We start from the raw sequence: 22645 nt of genomic DNA, 5'->3' as shown, positions 1-22645 counted from the left end.
ATTCATCACATATGATTATATTTCATTTAAATAGTTTTGTTTCTTCTTTTTTTTTTTTCATCAGTCGAGTAACATTAGGGTGTTTTGAGTTACATTTGCTGTTATTTAGATAGGGTCCGTTCGCACGGAAACAATGCATGATATATCGGCCATCATATCGGTATCGGCCCGATAAGAACATTTGGCCGATATATTAAAGCCGATAAATAATGTATTATTTCCTTCAGCTGAGACACTTCAGATGCACACTGTTCACCATGATGGGTTTGAATGGCTTGAAATATGATTGGAATCACTTCAAAAAGAAAAATACAGTTCAGTGCAACATGAGCAGCACACGTTTGTCATAGACTTAAAAAAAATAATAATAATTAAGTAAAGTTGTTGAAGTAGAAAGCAAGCAACAGTCTCACGCAGACACATCATGCAGTGCAGGTTTCTTTACGGAAAGAACTGAGAGCGATGACTTTACAAGCGATGGCTGAGGGAAATGCATTTTATTAATGCATCTCTGAAGGGAAATGACTACTGTACCAAAACTACACCCTTGAATAATTAGCTTTTATATTGCCACTAATGCATTAGCTTTTATATTGCCACTAATGCATTAGCTTTTATATTGCCACTAATGCATTAGCTTTTACATTGCCACTAATGCCAAAGCAAACTTTAGACAATTATCTGGAATTTTTTTTTCACCACCCACTTGCAGAATGAATAATTCATTTAAGATTTATCACATTTCACAATGAATATAATTCCAAAGCAACATATTTAAATTATATTCAGAACTTTAATGCTGTCAAAATTAATATGAAAAATAATCTGTCAACCAAACAAATATTGCAAATATTGCTAATAAACAAATGTTATTAGTGAATAAAAACACTTTTGCTACGCCACAGTTTATTACAGTTTTGTTTATCAAGCTGTTAATACTTTGTTATTTCATTGTGAAATGTGTTGTTATGCACTTCTTGTGCTCTGGCATGTTTGAAAAAGCAAAAACAATTGCCAGAATCGCAAATAAAATCACAATTGCAATATTCATAAAAAAATAATAATAATAATAATAATAATTGCAATATGATTATTCTGTCCATATTGCACAGCCCTAAATAGATCCGCAGTTAATATCCGAATTCCTTAGTGGTCTGGTGGTAGAAGTTTTATAAACCTTGTCGAAGGTTACAGGTTCTAATCCGGCCTAATATCGTTTTTTTTTTCTTCATTAAAATCAAAGATGTTCAATAATTTTATATTAAGAGCATGGACACGTTTGTCTGCATTTTGTTTTGTAATTTCACCGGAAAGATATAGAGTACCCGTAATGACATTAAGCGATAGATTGACGCGCTCGTCTGTGTGAAGAGCCAAAAGAGAACGCAAACCCCGCCTACTTTGATTTGATTGGCCATCTCAGTCATTTTGACATTGACGAGCGCTTTTAGACCAGATTAAAAATGTAACTTTTAAACCTTTTTGTCATCCTAACATACAGAGCGCTGCGTAATGGAGTACAGGAGAGCAGTGCAAGAATTTCACATTTTGGGGGGACATTTTGGCCATTTCTAATTTTTTTTTTTGGGGGGGGGGGTTGTTCCCCTCAATGTCTATGGTGGTTACGGCCCTGTCCCTAGCAACTGCATAGGACCAACCTAGCAACCACTCAGAACACCCTAGCAACCACATACATTTTGATTCATAACAATTTGCTGGTTCATGTGATTCATTAACCAAAACTGACTCAAAGTTTCCCTCACAAACACAAACTGGTTTTTGAACAACTTTCCACAGAAATTTCCATGACTTTTGACATTGATTATTCCAACACAGTTTTAAAATCCCCAAACATTTCCAGGTTTTTAATGACCGTGGGAACACCAAACAGCAACAACACAAAAACAAGCTGACTGCGGTGAACTTGTTTGTGTGTAAATGTGTTGATGGCAAAGACTGCATGGTTAGACAGTAACCCACAAGTCTTACCTGTTTAAAGATTACACCCGTTTGTGTACATGCATCGCGTGTGTATTGTGGAAGAACAGTGCATCTCTGACTCAATGGAAAAATGGAAATATGAAACCGATATAAGGCGATGGAAAAAATGCAAAGGGAAGCAGACACTAGATGGGTGTTATGCAAAGACAAGTGGAGGTGACACAGCGGATAGTTGTGCTGATATGTAACCAGTGGTACACATAAGCCCCCAGAGGATATTTATATCCAGCTGCACAAAAGCGCACGATGATGTAACATATGAGTGATTTACATATTATCTACAGTAGCCCCATAAATGTATATGGACCCTTAAGCTACTTTAAATGCCAGGGCTTTAAATAACAGAAATAGAAAGCCTAAACATTGATATTCTATTTAAATCACCCAGATTACCTTAGCAACCACATAGCAACACCCTAGCAACAAACCAGAGCACTTTAGCAACCGCATAGTAATCCCATAGCAACCACCCAGAACACATAGCAACTACATAGCAACCTCTAGCAACATCCAGAACACCCAGCAACTGCATAGCAGCCTCCTAGCAACCACCCAGGACACCCTAGCAACGGCATTGTAACAACCTAGCAACCACCATAACACCCAGCAACACCCTAGCAGCCTCCTAACAACATCCAGAACACCCAAGCAATTGCATAGTAACCACTTAGCAACCATTCAGAACACTCAGCAACTGCATAGCAGCCTCCTAGCAACATCCAGAACACCTAGCAACTGCATAGCAACCACCCAGAACACCCTAGCAACTGTAGAGTAACTACCTAACAACCACCTAACAATCACCCAGAACACCCAAGCAGCTGCATAGTAACCACCTAGCAACCACCCATAACACTCATTAACTGCAGAGTAACCACCTAAACACCACCAGAACACCCAGCAACACCCAGGCAATCACCCAAAACACCCAGCAGCTGCATAGCAACACCCTAGCAACATGCAGAACACCCAGCAACTGCAGAGTAACCACCACCAGAAAACCTAGCAACACCCTAGTAATCACCCAAAACACCCATCAGCTGCACAGCAACACCCTAGCAACATCCAGAACACCCAGCAACTGCATAGCAGCCTCCTAGTAAACACTCAGAACACCCTAGCAAGTAGCAACTGCAGAGTTACCACTTAGCAACAACCAGAACACCCAGCAACACCGTAGCAATCACACAGAACACCCAAGTAACTGCATATTAACCTCCTAGCAACCACCTAAAACACCTTAGCAACTGCAGAATAACCACTTAGTAACCACCTAGAACACCCAAGCAACTGCATAGTAACCACCTAGCAACCACCCATAACACCCAGCAACTGCAGAGTAACCACCTAAACACCAACCAGAACACTCAGCAACACTGTAGCAATTACACAAAACACTCAGCAGCTGCATAGCAACACCCTAGCAAAATCCAGAACACCCAGCAACTGCATAGCAGCCTCCTAGTAACCACTTAGAACACCCTAGCAACTGCAGAGTTACCACTTAGCAACAACCTGAACACCCACCAACACTGTAGCAATCACACAGAACACCCAAGTAACTGCATATTAACCTCCTAGCAAACAAACCAAAACATCCAGCAACTGCACAGCAACACCCTAGCAACATCCAGAACACCCAGCAACTGCATAGCAGCTTCCTAGCAACTACACAGAATACACAGGAACTGCATGGCAGCCTCTTAGGAACCACCCAGAACACCCTAGCAACTCCAGAGTAAATCACCAAACAACCACCAGAACACCCAGCGACACCCTAGAAAATCACCCAGAACACCCAGCAACTGCATAGCAACCACCCAGAACACCCAGCAACTGCATAGCAACCACCCAGAAACTGCAGAGTAATCACCAAGCAACCACCCAGAACACCCAGCGACACCCTAGAAAATCCCCCAGAACACACAGAAACTGCATAGCAACCACCCAGAACACCCAGCAACTGCATAGCAACCACCTAGAACACCCTAGCAACTGCAGAGTAACCACCAAGCAACCACCAGAACACCCAGCGACACCCTAGAAAATCACCCAGAACGCACAGCAACTGCATAGCAACCACCCAGAACTCCCAGCAACTGTAGAGTAACCACCAGAACACCCAGCGACACCCTAGAAAATCACCCAGAACACACAGCAACTGCATAGCAACCACCCAGAACACCCAGCAACTGCATAGCAACCACCAGAACACCCAGCGACACCCTAGAAAATCACCCAGAACACAAAGCCACTGCATAGCAACCACCCAGAACACCCAGCAACTGCATAGAAACCACCCTTGCAACAGCCAGATCACCCAGCTACTGCATAGCAACACCCTATTAATTCCATAGCAACCACCCAGAATACAGTCAAATCTGTCTGTTCTTCCTTCAAACTTCAAGGTATTAAATCTACTTTCTAATCCATGCGTTTTCTCAAGCCCTACAGCAAAGATTGTCTAGTTGTAATATATGTGTATTTACCTCATTTATAATCATATTAAATGTGTAAATACATTCTGCGTACTGTAGGTACTCACTGTCCGGCTTTAAATGCATCAACTGGAGAAGTATTTCATGTCATATGTGACCATAGGGTGAACGCACCATCTGTGCATTAGCTTCAAAGCTCACATCAAACATACAGTCACCTGGTGTGAAAGAGGTTTACGGAGCTGCACTGGAGGAAAAGAGTCAATCCCGGGACCAAAGCTGGGTCACATGTGCGCTCAGCCATAGCCCAGACCAGCTTAAACATTTCCCCAGCGAGAGGAATGGTCCTGGTATTCTCACTGGTGCTTTGCTGGCTCTTTAATAATGATTAAGACGATTTAAATGAGTACGGTAGTGTTTAGTTCTGCTGGTCAAACATCAGCCAGGCAGACGTTTCCACTGCAGACACAGAAGAAGTGACCCGAAATGTCTAATATTTAACCATAACATGTACACTGCCAGAACTGCAAATAAAAATGTATCACAGTTTCCACAAAAATCTGAAACGGTTTTCAACACTGATAATCATAAATGTTTGATAATCAAAAAATGAGAATGATTTGTGAAGGATCATGTGACACTGAAGACTGATGATAAATTCAGCTTTAAATCACAGGATATAAATTACACTTTACTTTATCAGGGTTGCCAACTTTTAAATTCAGGTTGTAGTGAGATATATATATATTTTTTTTTTGGGGGGGGGGGGGGGGGGGGGGTGATTGGCACAAATATCAATTTCAATCTTGATTCAGTATTCATATGTATATATACTGTACATAACAAAAAATAAGTTTGCCTTTAAATAAACGTTTCTTGGGTTAAATTATTTGTGCTCGCATTCATTAATATTCACTTGTGTGTGCTTGTATAAGTATCATTAAAAATATAAGGATGTAAGTTATTCAAGTTTTAAAATTTCACATATAAAGAAATCTAGTGTTTGCCCATGTCCAAATATTTATTCAAATGCAAAACCTAAAAATAAGTAAGCAGTTATGATCTGCAATACTTTTTTGAGCAACTTGATTAGATACATGTATATTTATTATAATTATTAATAAAGGCACCTGGTGGGTAATGGCATTACAAATGAAAATTATTATTTTTCCAGCCACAAAATGACTCTAATTTGCTGCTTTGCATTGGAATTCTCTATTTTAACCTTAATTACTACACTAATTGTAATATAAATAATACAAATATTAGAAGAAAAATATTTGAAATAGTCATTAATTGACAATAATTATTGCACAAATAGTACTTAGTAGCAAAAGATCTCCTCAAAATATTCAATAAATATTATTGAACTAAAATATAGAACATTTATTTAATTGAAAAATTGTTAAGGTGTGTCTCACGCCGAATGCGTGAGAGTTGGTAACCCTGTTATATATTCACATAGAGAACAGCTGATTTACACTGGAATAATATTTCCCTATTTTTACACATTTTACTGTATTTTATAAAATCATCATTCATCACTCAAATAACTACATCAAATATGGCAACACAGCCTTCAAATGATCAAATTTGAGTATTAATAAAGGCTTGATTTTTCTGTCCATCACACAAAATCATGTCAAGTCACCTTTATTTTTATAGTGCTTTGTTCAAAGCAACTTCAGCATAATAATCAGGAAAGTAACAGAATTATGAGACAAATATGAGACAGCTGTAGCAAGATAATAGTGATCATGTCACGTCAGAAGACTTATGGATTAATTTCACGCCATGTCCTTCTTTGCTGCTCTGCAGATTCAGAAGAGAGAAACACATACGAGTCTAGGGTGAGGAAATGACGACGATTTTCATTTCTGGATGAACGATGTCTTTAAATGGCAGACCCGCAAGATAGAAAATGGCTATTCAGAATGTGTTACATACACAAGGATAGCCACAACACGGCTTCTCTTCACACGTGTTGTAGTTAAGGAGCTGAACACGGTACAGCATCTCAAACATGTACAAAAAAGCAATGGTAAAATTTGTATAAATCACTGTTCTTGTTAGATGAAAAATGACCAGCTCACTCTTAAATGAGAGTATCATGTGCTTATCATCTGAAAAAGAAAACACTTCGTCATTTCATAATTTCTCTCAATAATCACTTAAAGTAAAGAAAGTAAGGGATAATTGACTCGTGGCCGCTGAATTATTAGAAAATAATCAGACAGGAAGCGAAGCATTATTTTATTTTCTAATAATAATTCAACTGCCTGGAGTCAATTATTCCACTTACACTACGGTTACCACTTCAAAACATTGCTTAGATGATGTATTTCCAGACATTTGTCAGGTTTTTGCTCTTGTGTGCAGGACTACTTTCTTACGCATCTCATCCCAAGCCTCCGTTGCTATTTCCAAAACGTCATTTTAGAGCCCGTAGCGGAGGCACAGATAGCAGACTAAAGGTCCTTTCACACTGGATGCGATTTTGACGCGTGAATAATTTGCGTGATGGTTTTATTTCTGGTCAGCTGTTTGTGTAATGAGAGCTTCAACACTGAACGCGAATGTGCTGCGCCGAAAAAACGGCGTTTCTTTTTTCCGTTTCGATGTCAATTTTTTTTAACACTCGCAGCGATAGAAAAGGCTTAAACCAATCACATACACGTAAACAAAGTTGACGAAATGTCCAGTTGATGTCACTAGCCATTCAATCAACATTAACCTTTGCCAGGTGTCGCATTTCTCACGAGATTACAGCTGTAGTTGTGTTTACAGCTGTACCGATGCCACTGTGTTTGCCCACTATAGGCTACAGATTACGATATTATAATCAATACGTTGATTTTTTTCTAAGCTAATTGTGTCCGCGACTATACAAAGTGAATGTGTTTCCGTCAGTACGACTGTAGCACTTAAATGTTTACATTGTGACTCAACTGGAAACAGAGCTGGAAACAGAGCTACTCCAGATCCATTGGTTCCTGAAGTGTGTTTGTCTCATCAGATGCGGTGCTGTCTCTGGAGGAGCTCCTCAAATTGTCCCAAGAACATTATGAATGTAAGTGAGGAACGGGCCATGATAAAGTGGTAGCTCCTGTACAAGATTAGCAAACTCCCCTTCAGACTCTCTGTTCTTTAAGACTGGGTGCACCCAAAACCTTCTTTACAGTCTTTTAAAGAAAATGGAAAGCTCGTCTTCACTGAATGAGGAAGTGTCTGTTTTTTCTCAGCTGTCGCCGCAAATGTTTAGGAATGTTGGAGCTCTGAAACGTCACAGACGTCGCAAACTCGCGTCGCGGCTGATGTGAATGGTTTTGACGCGAACTATTCGCACACAAAATATTCGCTTTTTCGTTACGCGTCCGGTATGAAAGGGCCTTAATGCAGTTATTATTGAGAGTGATTGATCAAGCGTATGTGAACGACTGAGCATCTCTCAGTGTTCGGCAGCAGCGTCTCTACTAATAGTGAAACTGTACGTTTATCTACTTCAAGAACAGCGCCGTTATTACCTCGCTAGCAATAAATGGCATGTAGCTTTTAAGTTGCTGAACTATTTTACTGATAAAATCATCAGAGCAGCGCCGACATCAGGTTTTAGTGCGAGTGTGTGTCTGTACTATACACCGATCAGGCATAACACCATGAGAGCTTAAAGGGTTAGTTCACCCAAAAATGAAAATTCTGTCATTAATTACTCACCCTCATGTCGTTCGACACCCGTCAGACCTCCGTTCATCTTCAGACACAAATGAAGATATTTTAGTGTAAATCTGATGGCTCTGAAAGGCCTCCATTGGCTCAATGGCACGGTTCACTCTCAAGACCCTTAAAAGACACTAAAGACGTCGTTACAAAGTCCATCTCACTACAGTGGTTCTACAATAACTTTATGAATCGGCGATAATAGTTTTTGTGCACAAAAAAACCCTAAATAACGACTTACATAGTGATGGCGATTAGGGCTGAACGATATGGACAAAATTTCATATCTCGATTTTCATGCCAGATATCTCGATATCGATACAATACGATATGACTACGTGTTCGGTGAAAACCAGAATCTGAATTAAAATGTGTTTGATTTAAGCCTACATTTCAAAAATTTGTGTCAGAAAATGTATTGTTTTTAAGCCTTTGGCATGTACGATCACACAGGTGTGATCAGTCTAGGCTGGCCCTGGAGCGGATGATCAAGTGCATCACATGATCAAATGTTGAATTTAGCCAGAGACAGGCGCACTCAGAGCTGTCATATATCACAACTTTTCAGTGTTTTCAACCACATACTGTTTATTTTAGGTTTCAAACATATAAATTCACATAAGTACTAAAAAAACAATAGATTTAGAGTTTGTAAAATACACACTGATGTCTATGGAAGAGATAATAATAATCCTTTCCATTATAATTCGACACGTTTAATTCATATCAGATACACATTGTAAGCAACTTCAATGTTGGCTCTATTCTATTCCCAGTTCACCAGCCACTTACTTTTAAGTATTTCGGGAGAAGTGGATGAATTCACGTGTTGTAAACATAGAGGTTGTAAATCCAACAGATCCGATTCTCTGAACTGCGTCTGCGGCACAAACTAATGCTGCCTTCACGTGCTATCGGAAATTTGATGATTCCGACTTCTGAAATCGTGATTACTAGCGCATTGCATTCAAGTCTCAAAATGTGAGGGCGTTCATGTGCAATGCTTACCTAGGAAACTCGTATTTACGATAATTCCGAGAGCACGTGAAGGCAGCATTACACGGCGGCGCCCATCGCGCATACAGCTCAACTAACGCCATCGTTATAAAGGTGTTTAAACAACAATATACTTCCACTTGCATGTATTTGACAATCGGAATATCAGATATTTCATGTCATAGCTAACACATTTGTGAATATTCTGAATAAAAAAGGAAAAAATGACAAAAGCAGATCATCATTAGGTGTGTTGGACATCGGCTGCGGCTGGATGCAACTGATCGGCGAGAGTAGCCGCGTGCAGGCGGAGGAGCTGCAAACACAGACGTGAAGTCGGACACTTTCTGCTTCCCGCAGTGACACTCGCGCTGTGTTTGCATACTTTATCAAATGAAGTGAAATAAATGCAATATTTGGCAATACACAGATGTTTCAGAGACATTATTGTCATGTAATACTTCATGTACTGCTTAATACAGGGTGTGTTTGTACAAGAATAAAGTTCAACATATAAGCCTACACTATCAATGAAGTGGGGTCTACGTTTTTCATCAGTTTTATTTTGATAAACATGACAATATAACATCCCGACTACATGAAAGGAGGTTTTACTGTTATAAAAAACAGATTTGTGCGCATTAGTGGAGATGAAGGTTTTAGAATAAACACGAAACACACGTGATCGCTGTCATGCGGTGAATCTGGCCAATCGTGGAACGGCTGTGTCGTCATCAGAGCACGTGCAGCCTCATGCAGTCGCTCTGGAGAAACTGCACGGCTGTAATCGCCGGCTGCTCTCGAATCGCTCTCGCAGCACTTTGTTGACATACGTCATCGTCACGTGGCGTCGGCGCTGCCTCAAGTCGGACAAAATTTCTAACCGGCATGCACTGCTTCAAGTCAGCTGCAGATCGGTCTGCGCATCGCTGGGTGAAGTCGAACAAGCCTATTCATTCAGCGCTTGTTGCTGCTGCGGTGTGTCACGTGACAAGCAATGACGTGTCACCATGGAAACGCCGCCCCTTCTCAAGTCCCTGTAGTGTGTGCGCGCTGGCTTTAGCGGTGCATTCAAGGGCACTCGTACAACTGATGTTTGTTGTGACTGCCAGAGTTGTATGCAGGACGAGCGCGGAGAGGGGAAATCTATATCGTCTATATCGTTGCTTTTTTTCGATAGTAATATCTTGAAAGTTCATATCTACATATAGATACGATAACGATATATCGTTCAGCCCTAATGACGATTTCATAACAAGGCATCATGAAGCTTCGAAGCGTTATGAATCAGCGAGGCGAATCATGATTCGGATCGCGTGTCAAACCGGCAAACTGTTGAAATTTGGCGATTCAAACTGCTGAATCGACTCACTGATTCATAACGCTTTGAAGCTTCATGATGCCTTGTTTTGAAATCGTCATCACTATATAAGTCGTTATTTAGGGGGTTTTTTGCGCACAAAAACTATTCTCGTCACTCCATAAAGTTATTGTAGAACCACTGTAGTGAGATGGACTTTGTAACGACGTCTTTAGTGCCTTTTAAGGGTCTTGAGAGTGAACCGTGCATTGTGCCAATGGAGGCCTTTCAGAGCCATCAGATTTACACTAAAATATCTTCATTTGTGTCTGAAGATGAACGGAGGTTTGACGGGTGTCGAACGACATGAGGGTGAGTAATTAATGACAGAACTTTCATTTTTGGGTGAACTAACCCTTTAAGTGAATAACACTGATTATCTCTTCATCACCTGTTAGAGAGTGGAATATATTAGGCAGCAAGTGAACTTTTTTTTTTTCAAGTGAACAAAAATGGGCAAGCGTAAGGATTTGAGTGAGTTTGACAAGGGCCAGATTGTGACGGCAAGACGACTGGGTCAGAGCATCTCCAAAACTGCAGCTCTTGTGGGGTGTTCCCGGTCTGCAGTGGTCAGTCTCTATCAAAAGTGCTCAAGGAAGGACCAGTGGAGAACCGGCCACAGGGTCATGAAGGACCAGTGGAGAACCGGCCACAGGGTCATGAAGGACCAGTGGAGAACCGGCCACAGGGTCATGGAGGACCAGTGGAGAACCGGCCACAGGGTCATGAAGGACCAGTGGAGAACCGGCCACAGGGTCATGGAGGACCAGTGGAGAACCGGCCACAGGGTCATGAAGGACCAGTGGAGAACCGGCCACAGGGTCATGGAGGACCAGTGGAGAACCGGCCACAGGGTCATGGAGGAACAGTGGAGAACCGGCCACAGGATCATGAAGGACCAGTGGAGAACCGGCCACAGGGTCATGGAGGAACAGTGGAGAACCGGCCACAGGGTCATGGAGGAACAGTGGAGAACCGGCCACAGGGTCATGAAGGACCAGTGGAGAACCGGCCACAGGGTCATGGAGGACCAGTGGAGAACCGGCCACAGGGTCATGGGCGGCCGAGGCTCATTGATGCGCATGTGGTTGATCAAACAGACGAGCTACTGGAGCTCAAACTGCTCAAGAAGTTAATGCTGGTTCTGATAGAAAGCTGTCAGAATACACAGAGCATCTCAGTTTGTTGTGTATGGGGCGGCACAGCCGCTGACCAGTCCATGCTGACCCCTGACCCCGCCCAAAGCACCAACAGTGGCACGTGAGCATCAGAACTGGACCACGGAGCAATGGAAGAAGGTGGCCTGGTCTGATGATCAAGTGTTCTTCTACATCACGTGGATGGCCAGGTGTGTGTGTGGCTTACCTGGGGAACACATGGCACCAGGTGCATTATGGGAAGAAGGCGAGCCGGCGGAGGCAGTGATGCTTTGAGCAATGTTCTGCTGGGAAACCTTGGGTCCTCCATCATGTGGATGTTACTTTGACATGTCCCACCTACCTAAGCATTGTTGAGCCCATGTCCAGCCTTTCATGGAAACGGTTTTCCCTGTGGCTGTGGCTCTTTCAGCAGATAATGCGCCGCCACAAAGCACAAATGCTTCAGGAATGGTTTGAGGTGTTGACTTGGCCTCCAATTTCCCCAGATCTCAATCCAATCGAGCATCTGTGGGATGTGCTGAACAAACAAGTCCGATCCATGCAGGCCCCACCTCGCAACTTACAGGACTTAAAGGATCTGCTGCAAACATCTTGGTGCCAGATACCACAGCACACCTTCAGGGGTCTAGTGGAGTCCATGGCTTGACGGGTCAGAAAGTGGGACACAACACAATATTAGGTCATAATGTTATGCCTAATCGGTGTATGTGTGTGTTCTTTTGAGCGGGAGAAAGAGAGTATGTGCTTTCTGTACAAAATAAAACGTAATTTTGTGGCAAAAAAAAATATTTTATTTGCTTGGTCAGTGTCGTTGTGTGTTTTGGTTCTTTTGCTATTGTAGTCTATAAGGACCCTTTATAATAACTGAAAGCCTTTGGCGGAGTGATATGGAACTGTAATGCGGTCAAGACCTGCCTGGAACTACTTTAGTCGTGCGTTTCCCTGAAAATAATGGCACACCTTACAATGCTCATCAACCAATCAGATTCAAGCATTCAACAGCCCAGTAGCAAATCCGTGCTGTATTTACATGGGGGAAAAATAACAAAATGGACACTGAAATGCACAATCCTAGAACAATTTGCAAGATCATAGAGGATGCTAAAGTGAAAATAATTTTTGCAAACATCTTATAGTCATCTCTGTCATAAAAAAAATGACACTTCACCTTCACATTAGATTTGTATTACTCTTGTCTTATGGAAAAGTGCAGATTGTTAGTAAGTCTGGCCTTCTTAGCTAACACATTTTCCATTGTTCTTATGGGATGGCTTCAAATTCCACACTTAATCCAAGTTCCTGCTAAAAATAGATCTCTTTGCAAATTATATTACATAATAAGCCTAAATTTAAACAATACTGGGATGGAAGTCACGTAAGACAAATGCTTTATAAGTGGCTTCAAGGGATAAATATGGCTAAGACAGCAATAGACCTTTGACCTCAGTGTCGGTGGAAAAACACAAAGCAACAAAGGTTTATTTTCTTTTCCATGCGAGCAGCTGCGGTCAATGATCTTTCTAGGAGTTTGGTTCCTCAGTGAATGTCCTTTTGTAGCAGTAAAGCAGGTGTGGTGCTAAAATAAGCCACGGCTTTGTGGAAGCTTCAAACACCCTCACCAAAGACAAGAGCCCAACGGGTAATACAGTCATATTATTAGAACGGAAAATGAGGAAGTTGGAAAATGGACCATGTTGGTTAGCGAATCACAGCATTAGGAGGAGAACCAACTGAGCCTTTGAGCAGTCATGATTACCAATGCACAAACCTGAATTAACCCTTAAAGGTGCACTATGTCAAATGTTTTCAGTACAATATCCAAAAACCACTAGGCCAGTGTTATATATTTTGTTCAGTTGAGTACTTACAATATCCCAAATGTTTCCAACTATTTGTAAATCGTGAGATGCTATTTTACCCGAGGAACCGGGACGTGTGAGGGCGTGGCCTGTCGATGACATCATATCCGTGTTCCCCTCGGTTTGCGGTTTTATTCAGCAGAAACGCTTTGCTCTCACTGCAGTGTGAACAAGTGTCATAGCAGCCGCTGAGAGAACGCACAGAGTAACGTCATCCCATCATCAACACACTCAGATGTGTGTAATATGATCAACAGAGCTGCGTTACCTCACACTCATGAGCAGAGGAGCGGAAGTGGCGCCGGCGACTGTGTCATAATAAAAGTCCAGCTGTTCGCGAGGCGTGTGTCTCATTAACAATCGCTCCAGCGGTTCCTCAGCTCCACAACACTCGCTCCTGCTCTGCTTCAGACTACAGTAACGTTAATAATCACATTCATCAACATGATTTCTGCCCGAGTCCTGTCCCGATTCTTTCCCACCGGCTGTGAGCTGAAGACCACATGTCCCAAGATTCTGCGCTCAAACGTGCCGTCATCAAACTACGCCTTTGTTTTGAACAGGCGACCTCTAGCGGACGGAAAAGTTACATACTGCAGCTTTAAAGGGTTAGTTCACCCAAAAATGAAAATTCTGTCATTAATTACTCACCCTCATGTCGTTCGACACCCGTCAGACCTCCGTTCATCTTCAGACACAAATTAAGATATTTTAGTGTAAATCTGATGGCTCTGAAAGGCCTCCATTGGCACAATGGCACTTTACACTCTCAAGACCCTTAAAAGCTACTAAAGACGTCGTTACAAAGTCCATCTCACTACAGTGGTTCTACAATAACTTTACAAAGCGACGAGAATAGTTTTTGTGCGCAAAAAAAAAACTAAATAACGACTTATATAGGGATGACCGATTTCAAAATAATGTATCATGAAGTTTCAAAGCGTTATGAATCAGTGAGTCGAATCATGATTCGGATCGCGTGTCAAACCACCAAACTGCTGAAATTACGTGACTTTGGCGATTCAAACCGCTGAATCGACTCACTGATTCATAACGCTTCGAAGCTTCATGATGCCGTGTTTTGAAATCGGTCATCATGATATAAGTCGTTATTTAGGGTTTTTTTGCGCACAAAAACTATTCTCGTCGCTCCATAAAGTTATTCTAGAACCACTGTAGTGAGATGGACTTTGTAACGACGTCTTTAGTGTCTTTTAAGGGTCTTGAGAGTGAACAGTGCATTGTGCCAATGGAGGCCTTTCAGAGCCATCAGATTTACACTAAAATATCTTCATTTGTGTCTGAAGATGAACGGAGGTCTGACGGGTGTCGAACGACATGAGGGTGAGTAATTAATGACAGAATTTTCATTTTTGGGTGAACTAACCCTTTAATGTTAAAATTCAGTGCATACCCGTTTTGTGCTACGGACTTGAATTATTCCTCAGATCGGCCGATATATTGAAGCCGATAGATAATGGATTATTTCCTTCTGTTGAGACACTTCAGATGTGCACTGTCCGCCATGTTGGTTTTGAATTGCTTGAAATATGATTGGAATCACTTTTAAAAGGAAAACACAGTCAAGTGCAAATCTGTAGGATAGGCTATAAAGTATAATGAGAACACGATTGTGAAAGAATGTTGTGTTTCAGCACGTTTGTTGAAAGAGCGCGTCCACGGTGTTACACCTTCATGACAAGCTCAGTCAAGTTTGCTTGAGCAAATTAGGCCAGGATGCCGGGGTTACACCCCTACTCTTTATCGAAGGACTTTTAATCCTGGGATTTTTAATGACCACAGAGAGTCAGGACCTCGGTTTAAAGGACAACTCCGGTGAAAAAGGAACCTAGGGGTAATTAACACATGGCTGCCGAGTTCTCTGGGATGCGTTTTCATGAAAATCGAATGTAAAGAGTTTTATGTCTAAAAACAGATTAGCTTATAACACTAGTATATGGGGCACAGAATAAGTAAAATTAAATCGCTAGTTAATACCACTAACAAGGCTCAATATAGCCTCACACTAACACGGTAGCATCATGAGGGTCCCTACATGCAAACCGAATGTAATGTACTGTCTTTATAAAGTACCTTCTTATTAAAATGTTTGTACACTTACAAAGTTCTCAATGCTTTGATTTGCATGTAGGGACCCTCATTATGCTACCGTGTTAGTGTGAGGCTATTTTGAGCCTTGTTAGTGGTATTAACTAGCGATTAAATTTGACTTATTCTGTGCCCCATATACTAGCGTTATAAGCTAATCTGTTTTTAGAGATAAAACTCTTTACATTCGATTGTCATGAAAACGCATCCCAGAGAACGATCTACTCGGTAACCATGTGTTAATTACCCCTAGGTTCATTTTTCACCAGAGTTGTCCTTTAATTGCTAGATTATGCCGTTAATCGCTTCATTACCGCTCTGTAGCTTCAGCGCGCGCAGTTCACACAGAAATACGCAACATTAATAACTACTGGGTCATATACATAACACTATAATGAGAAAATTGTTGTAACAAAAACATTTTTTGTACAAAATTCTCTGGGTTTAGTAGTTGTGTTTCAGCGCGCTGTTCTGGGAAGAGCACAGTCAAGTCCGCTTGTGCATTCGCGTCATTATAAGCAGATATACAAGTCATTTATGTAGTATTAATATCTGATTAATCGAGATATATACTATTGGATAAATCTAAGAAAGTTGGCAATAGGAGTGAAAATTTAATTTTAAAAGTTACGCAATCTTACACTGGTTACTGCACTGTATATGTTTGATTTATGTTGAAGTGCTTGGGACATGGCTTTTAATGGTGAGCAAAGTGTATAAAAAAATTGCATTTCGATTTTTCGGCCAATATATCGGTTATCGGCTTTCAAATATAAAGAATTATCAGTATCAGCCAAAATTTTCATATCTGTGCATCCCTACTGATAATTCTTTATATTTGAAGGCAGATAACCGATATATTAGCTAATTGAGTTTGAATTTGTAATTTTAACTGGTAACCTTGGTTAATGCACTATGAACTAACATGAATGATCAAGGTACAATTGTATTGCTTATATTAATACATGCTGTAAAATGTATGCATAATGCATATAGTTCATGTGAGCTAATACATCCTTGTTGCACAGGGACTTGCATAGTGTTACCTATGGAATGTACATGTTTCTAGGTTATAGGTAAAGAAACTAATTTGACCTGTAATATTTTAATGTTTAAACTATTTTCTGAAGAATTTGTTCTGTTAGAACATCTCATTTTAATATTCACGTTTACATGTTTTTAATTTAGAACATTTTCATGGATCAGTAATTTTTATTTTATTTCTTGTTATAAAGTTCAGCACTGTTTTACTTATGTTTTTTCATCCAGTAACCATTTAAAAAAATATCGGTCGATTAATCAGTTATCGGCAAGTGTGGTCCAACCTAGTTATCGGTAAAATCCACTATCGGTCAACCTCTAATTCAAACCCATCATGGTGAACAGTGCACATCTGAAGTGTCTCAGCTGAAGGAAATAATACATTATTTATCGGCTTTAATATATCAGTCAAATGTTCTTATCGGGCCGATAATGATAACATTAAAAATGAACATGTATCAGCTGATACCGATATGGTGGCCGATATATCGTGCATCACTACTAGAGACCAGTGCTTGCAAACCATTTGTTTCAATTTCAATGCATTTACACCAATGCATCACTTGAGCTTCAAAACAGTGAATTATTTTGCAACGCTTTTTGATTTCAAAAAGCTCTGCTTCTCCCATCAGGGATGGATTCTTTTAATCGGGGACAATAAGCAAGCAACCAAAACACCACAGCAACCGCAGAGCAAAAACACCAGATTGGCATCGCATTGGCAACCACTCAAAACGCAGCCGAGCATGATGGCAGGGAGACTTTGGCAGGTTTTCTAAAGAAAATGCAAAAATCGAGTTTGAATCACTGCTCTATTACATATGGAACACCACTTATTAATAAATCAAAAAGTGGCTTATATAATGACCGGGGACGCACATGGTTTGTTTAGTATAGACTATGTAGAAGATGATGTACAGTGTGATGGAGCAAACCAAGGTTTTACAAATATGACCAAGACAAGTGAAATCACAATGCATTTCTGTTAACCCTCCTGCTACCCTCAAATCTAGTAACATTTGTTACCCACTGGGGTCAATTTGACCCCAGCAATTTAAACCTCCAGAATATGATTTTTTTTTTTTTACAAAGGTTTATGTCTCAGGTCATTTATGTCTGACAGCATATCTGGTGGGCCCTGGAACCATTTTGATGAAATTAGCAGAACTATGGCTACCCTGTCATTCACGTGGTGGGGCAGGACCATAATAACGTGAACTACTAGTGGTTCTCGCAATACTACAGGTATGGTTTGGTTAGGTTAGATTAGAGCCCTAAATCAGAGTGAAGTTGTTTGAATGTTACATTGAATATATACAATTAAAGCATGTTATAGTGACCTCAATAAAACAACCTAAACAAATGGGGGTTTTATATTTCTTATGTTTTATACAGCTAAAAGAGCCTGGGGTCAAATTGACCCCAAAGAACACAGATGCTACAAAATGTGTACAGGACATTGGAAAAATATCATCATGTTAAGTTTATGTTTACAGAGTTGTCCCCATTAAATTAGGAAAAGTAATTCAATCTAAAGCTAAACAAATGATTTCAATCGTGTTTTTACAGACGTAAAAGGGTTAGTTCACCCAAAAATGAAAATTCTCTCATTAATTACTCACCCTCATGTCGTTCGACACCCGTCAGACCTCCGTTCATCTTCAGAACACAAATGAAGATATTTTAGTGTAAATCTGATGGCTCTGAAAGGCCTCCATTGGCTCAATGCACAGTTCACTCTCAAGACCCTTAAAAGACACTAAAGACGTCGTTACAAAGTCCATCTCACTACAGTGGTTCTACAATAACTTTATGAATCGGCGAGAATAGTTTTTGTGCGCAAAAAAACCCCTAAATAACGACTTATATAGTGATGACGATTTCAAAACACGGCATCATGAAGCTTCGAAGCGTTATGAATCAGTGAGTCGAATCATGATTCGGATCGCGTGTCAAACTGCTGAAATTTGGCGATTCAAACTGCTGAATCGACTCACTGATTCATAACGCTTCGAAGCTTCATGATGCCGTGTTTTGAAATCGTCATCACTATACAAGTCGTTATTTAGGGGTTTTTTTGCGCACAAAAACTATTGTCGCCGATTCATAAAGTTATTGTAGAGCCACTATAGTGAGATGGACTTTGTAACGACGTCTTTAGTGTCTTTTAAGGGTCTTGAGAGTGAACTGTGCATTGAGCCAATGGAGGCCTTTCAGAGCCATCAGATTTACACTAAAATATCTTCATTTCTGTTCTGAAGATGAACGGAGGTCTGACGGGTGTCGAACGACATGAGGGTAAGTAATTAATGACAGAATTTTCATTTTTGGGTGAACTAACCCTTTAACAATTGAATGGGGTCAAATTGACCCCAAAGATAATAGGTAAGGTGCATCATGTGTGATATAATAAACTCTTCAGCTTTTAAACGTGACATGGACTCATGTGCAGTCTTACTTACTATGTAAAATGTCCAAACATAGTGCAATCAATGTCTAAAAGAACTGTACTTTTCGGTGCATTTTAGCACATGAAGTTACAAAATACATGCCATTCCCAAGGTAAATGTCCAAAATATTGCACCATGGTGCACATGCATACACTGTCCAAAAAACATGGCAGCACCATGTCCAAGAAAACAAGGTATTTCCATGATGCATGTCCACATAGCAAGGTAGCAGGCCTAGTGCAACGCTCATATCCCACTAGTAACACTTAAGTAGATTAATTGTGACTCCTTTTAGGAACAACAATTTAGTTTTATATGGCTTTGGAGGAAAACACTCTCACTTCCGCCACAGCAGGTTCCGCTGTTGCGGTAAACCCGGGTAATAATGGGGGTAAACGCAAAGCGCGTGCACGCCTACCTTTAACTGCTGCTCATTAAAAGCCTCTTCGGGCACTTTACACGCGATGAGCGCGTTGGGTTGTTCGTTGAGCTGGACTTCAGAAGTCGCCGCCCCTCCGCCGCTCTCCGACTGCTGCATGGCAACAGATGTAGCCGCTGCGTTCGGTGCCTTTGATCTCAAACGCGGTGCCTTTGATCTCGAACGTACCTGCGCTCAGCTCATGGCGCCATGCTCTGCGTTCGTTCTACCGAAGCAGCGCAGACCGTCAGATTGACACACGCTACTGTACTAGTGCATGCATAGTGCCACTACCAAAACCGTGATGTATTCCTGAAACGAAAATGACGTCTACACTTGCGACAGACTGCACTGGGGGCCGAAACAGCTGATATGACGTCATGGTTTCCGCTTACGCACGAGCGCTGTGCATGCAGCATTGGTTGATGTATTATTTGTGGACATTATATAGATCGCTCAAAATGTAACCAGGAACACGGGAGTCACTGAAGATGTGGTTAGGTTTGTGTTAATGTGTGCAGTGCATGCATTTTAAATGTGATTATGACAAAGATTATCACTGTAAAGCGGTCTTCGACTGCCCTCTTTTGGTCAGATTTGTATCAATGCAGGCACATGCATTGCGCGCTACTTAAAATACAGTATTTTGATCCTCAAGTGCACACTAAAATGTTAGAATGTCATGCATTAAGTGCAAGGATTAAAACTGCAAAAGCACACTTTACGTGCAAAACAATAATATATTTCTGTCACTTTGAAATGAGAGATCTAAAGCGGGAAATGAAGTCAGTGTTTTATTTTTGTGGTTAGAGGAACATGTGCTGCACCACACCTGTGGACCTGTGCCACCTTACCTAAAGCACTGTGACCTGCTATTTTTAACTCAATTATATATTTCCCCTGTGTTTTTGCACTTTTAAACAGAAATGCAATGTGACTTTGTTAATGTATAAAATGAATATAATTCCATCCATCCATCCACTTTAGCATAGTTTAAAAAAGGTGCTTATTATTGAAATAATATACTTTTATACGTTTTACTTTTATAAGTACAAACTTTATATACTGCATATATATATATGTGTGTGTGTGTGTGTGTGTGTGTGTGTGTGTGTGTGTGTGTGTGTGTGTGTGTGTGTGTGTGTGTGTGTGTGTGTGTGTGTGTGTGTGTGTGTGTGTGTGTGTGTGTGTGTGTGTGTGTGTGTGTGTGTGTGTGTGTGTGTGGTTGGACACGTAATTGCATGTTATTTTACAATTAAATGAAAATATGAAAAGTTTATGTCTACTGTGACAAAAGATAATTAAAACATAATGATTTAAAATGTACTTTAAAGTACCCACTTAAATGGCATTTTTGTAAATTAATATTACATTACCTGCAAGTACAGTTTTTAAAATAATTATGCTTTTAAGATTTGATAAAGTTTTAATATTGAATATATTTGCTTATGTTTTTAAATATATAAATTAAGTGTGTGTGTGTGTGTGTGTGTGTGTGTGTGTGTGTGTGTGTGTGTGTGTGTGTGTGTGTGTGTGTGTGTGTGTGTGTGTGTGTGTGTGTGTGTGTGTGTGTGTGTGTGTTTGTTCGTTTGTTTTTGTGATTTATGAAGACACAAATTTGTATAATGACACAGTTATTACACTGGTATTATGACTTAAACATGAAATATGATATTTCATGTCCTCATATTTAAAATAGCTTTAAAGCATACTAAACAATGTTATATTAAAAATTCCTGTGATGGGTAGGTTTAGGGGTTGTTGTGTGTGTGTGTGTGTGTGTGTGTGTGTGTGTGTGTGTGTGTGTGTGTGTGTGTGTGTGTGTGTGTGTGTGTGTGTGTGTGTGTGTGTGTGTGTGTGTGTGTGTGTGTGTGTGTGTGTGTGTGTGTGTGTGTGTGTGTGTGTGTGTGTGTGTGTGTGTGTGTGTGTGTGTGTGTGTGTGTGTGTGTGTGTGTGTGTGTGTGTGTGTGTGTGTGTGTGTGTGTGTGTGTGTGTGTGTGTGTGTGTGTGTGTGTGTGTGTGTGTGTGTGTGTGTGTGTGTGTGTGTGTGTGTGTGTGTGTGTGTATTTAAAAACTTTAGCAAATATATTAAATCTTAAAACTTTATTAGATACATATATACTTCAAAAACTTTATCAAATATACCAGCAAATATTTTGAATCTTAAAACTTTATCAAATATATATATATATATATATATATATATATATATATATATATATATATATATATATATATATATATATATATATATATATATATATATATATATATACATCAGTTAATTATAAATTCTGCTTCATTAAGATAGCAAACATGATGGAGAATTCCAATTAATTTTAAATACGTGCCCTACCCTTAAACCGATCATCTTGAGCTGACCACGCTCCTATTGGAGCGGATTTGAGAGGGCAGGCGAGTCATGTGGGGATCAGAATCCGAAATTTACCATAATCCTCCAGAGGATGGGGGGGAGAGAGAGTAAGTCCTAGTTACCTCTACAGAACATAGACTGGAGCGGTAGACACAAGAGCTTTGGTGTGTTAGTTCTACACAGTCATAGCAAACTCTACACACTCTTCTAGCTTTTGAATTATGGCCCAGGCCAAAAGTGATATGAGTATCAACATGGAGATTTCTAACGGAGCTGTTATCCACTGTCCTGTGGGATCATGCATGGAGATGGAAGATCGGCGGACTGGGGAGGAAGAGGAGGAGGAGGAGGAGGAAGATGATGTTGAACTAGCTGAAGAGGTGGATGAGGATATGGAAGATGGTGGAGAAGATAATTTAATGCCCTCGACAGACGTGATCGTCCATAAAACAGAGCAAGAGGATATTATGGAAGACCTGGAGCACCACAAGAGTGCGATTCTGCAAAACGAAGAGGTGAAAGATGGAAAGATGGAGGACGAAGTGGACATAACCGGTAAACTAACAAGGCCCGAGCTTCCAGTTGAACTCTCAATTACAGCGCAAACACAAGTTCAAAGCCAAGCTGAAGCGTGGGCAGGAGCGTTCAAAGAAGTGGACGAGGATCGAGCAGATCACAAGTTGGAAACGCTGTACGAAGATGAAAAGGAAAGCGATGAACAA

At 40.5% G+C, this 22645-nt stretch overlaps 1 protein-coding gene across 1 annotated transcript in view; it reads right to left on the bottom strand.

The window, feature by feature from the left end:
* rcan1b (regulator of calcineurin 1b) overlaps positions 1-20047 on the bottom strand; it is a 36621-nt gene extending 16574 nt beyond the window's left edge. Inside the window, exon 1 of the mRNA XM_079812357.1 lies at positions 19550-20047. Coding sequence (XP_079668483.1) covers positions 19550-19669 — 120 coding nt within the window. The 5' untranslated portion in view covers positions 19670-20047. The remainder of the gene's footprint in view (positions 1-19549) is intronic.
* Positions 20048-22645: the final 2598 nt, after the last annotated feature.

The sequence above is a fragment of the Gobio gobio genome, assembly GCF_949357685.1.
Source record: "Gobio gobio genome assembly, chromosome: 3".
NCBI classification, from domain to species: domain Eukaryota; kingdom Metazoa; phylum Chordata; class Actinopteri; order Cypriniformes; family Gobionidae; genus Gobio; species Gobio gobio.
The sequence above is the reverse complement of the archived record's forward strand: the minus strand, read 5'-3'. Positions and strand labels throughout refer to the sequence as shown.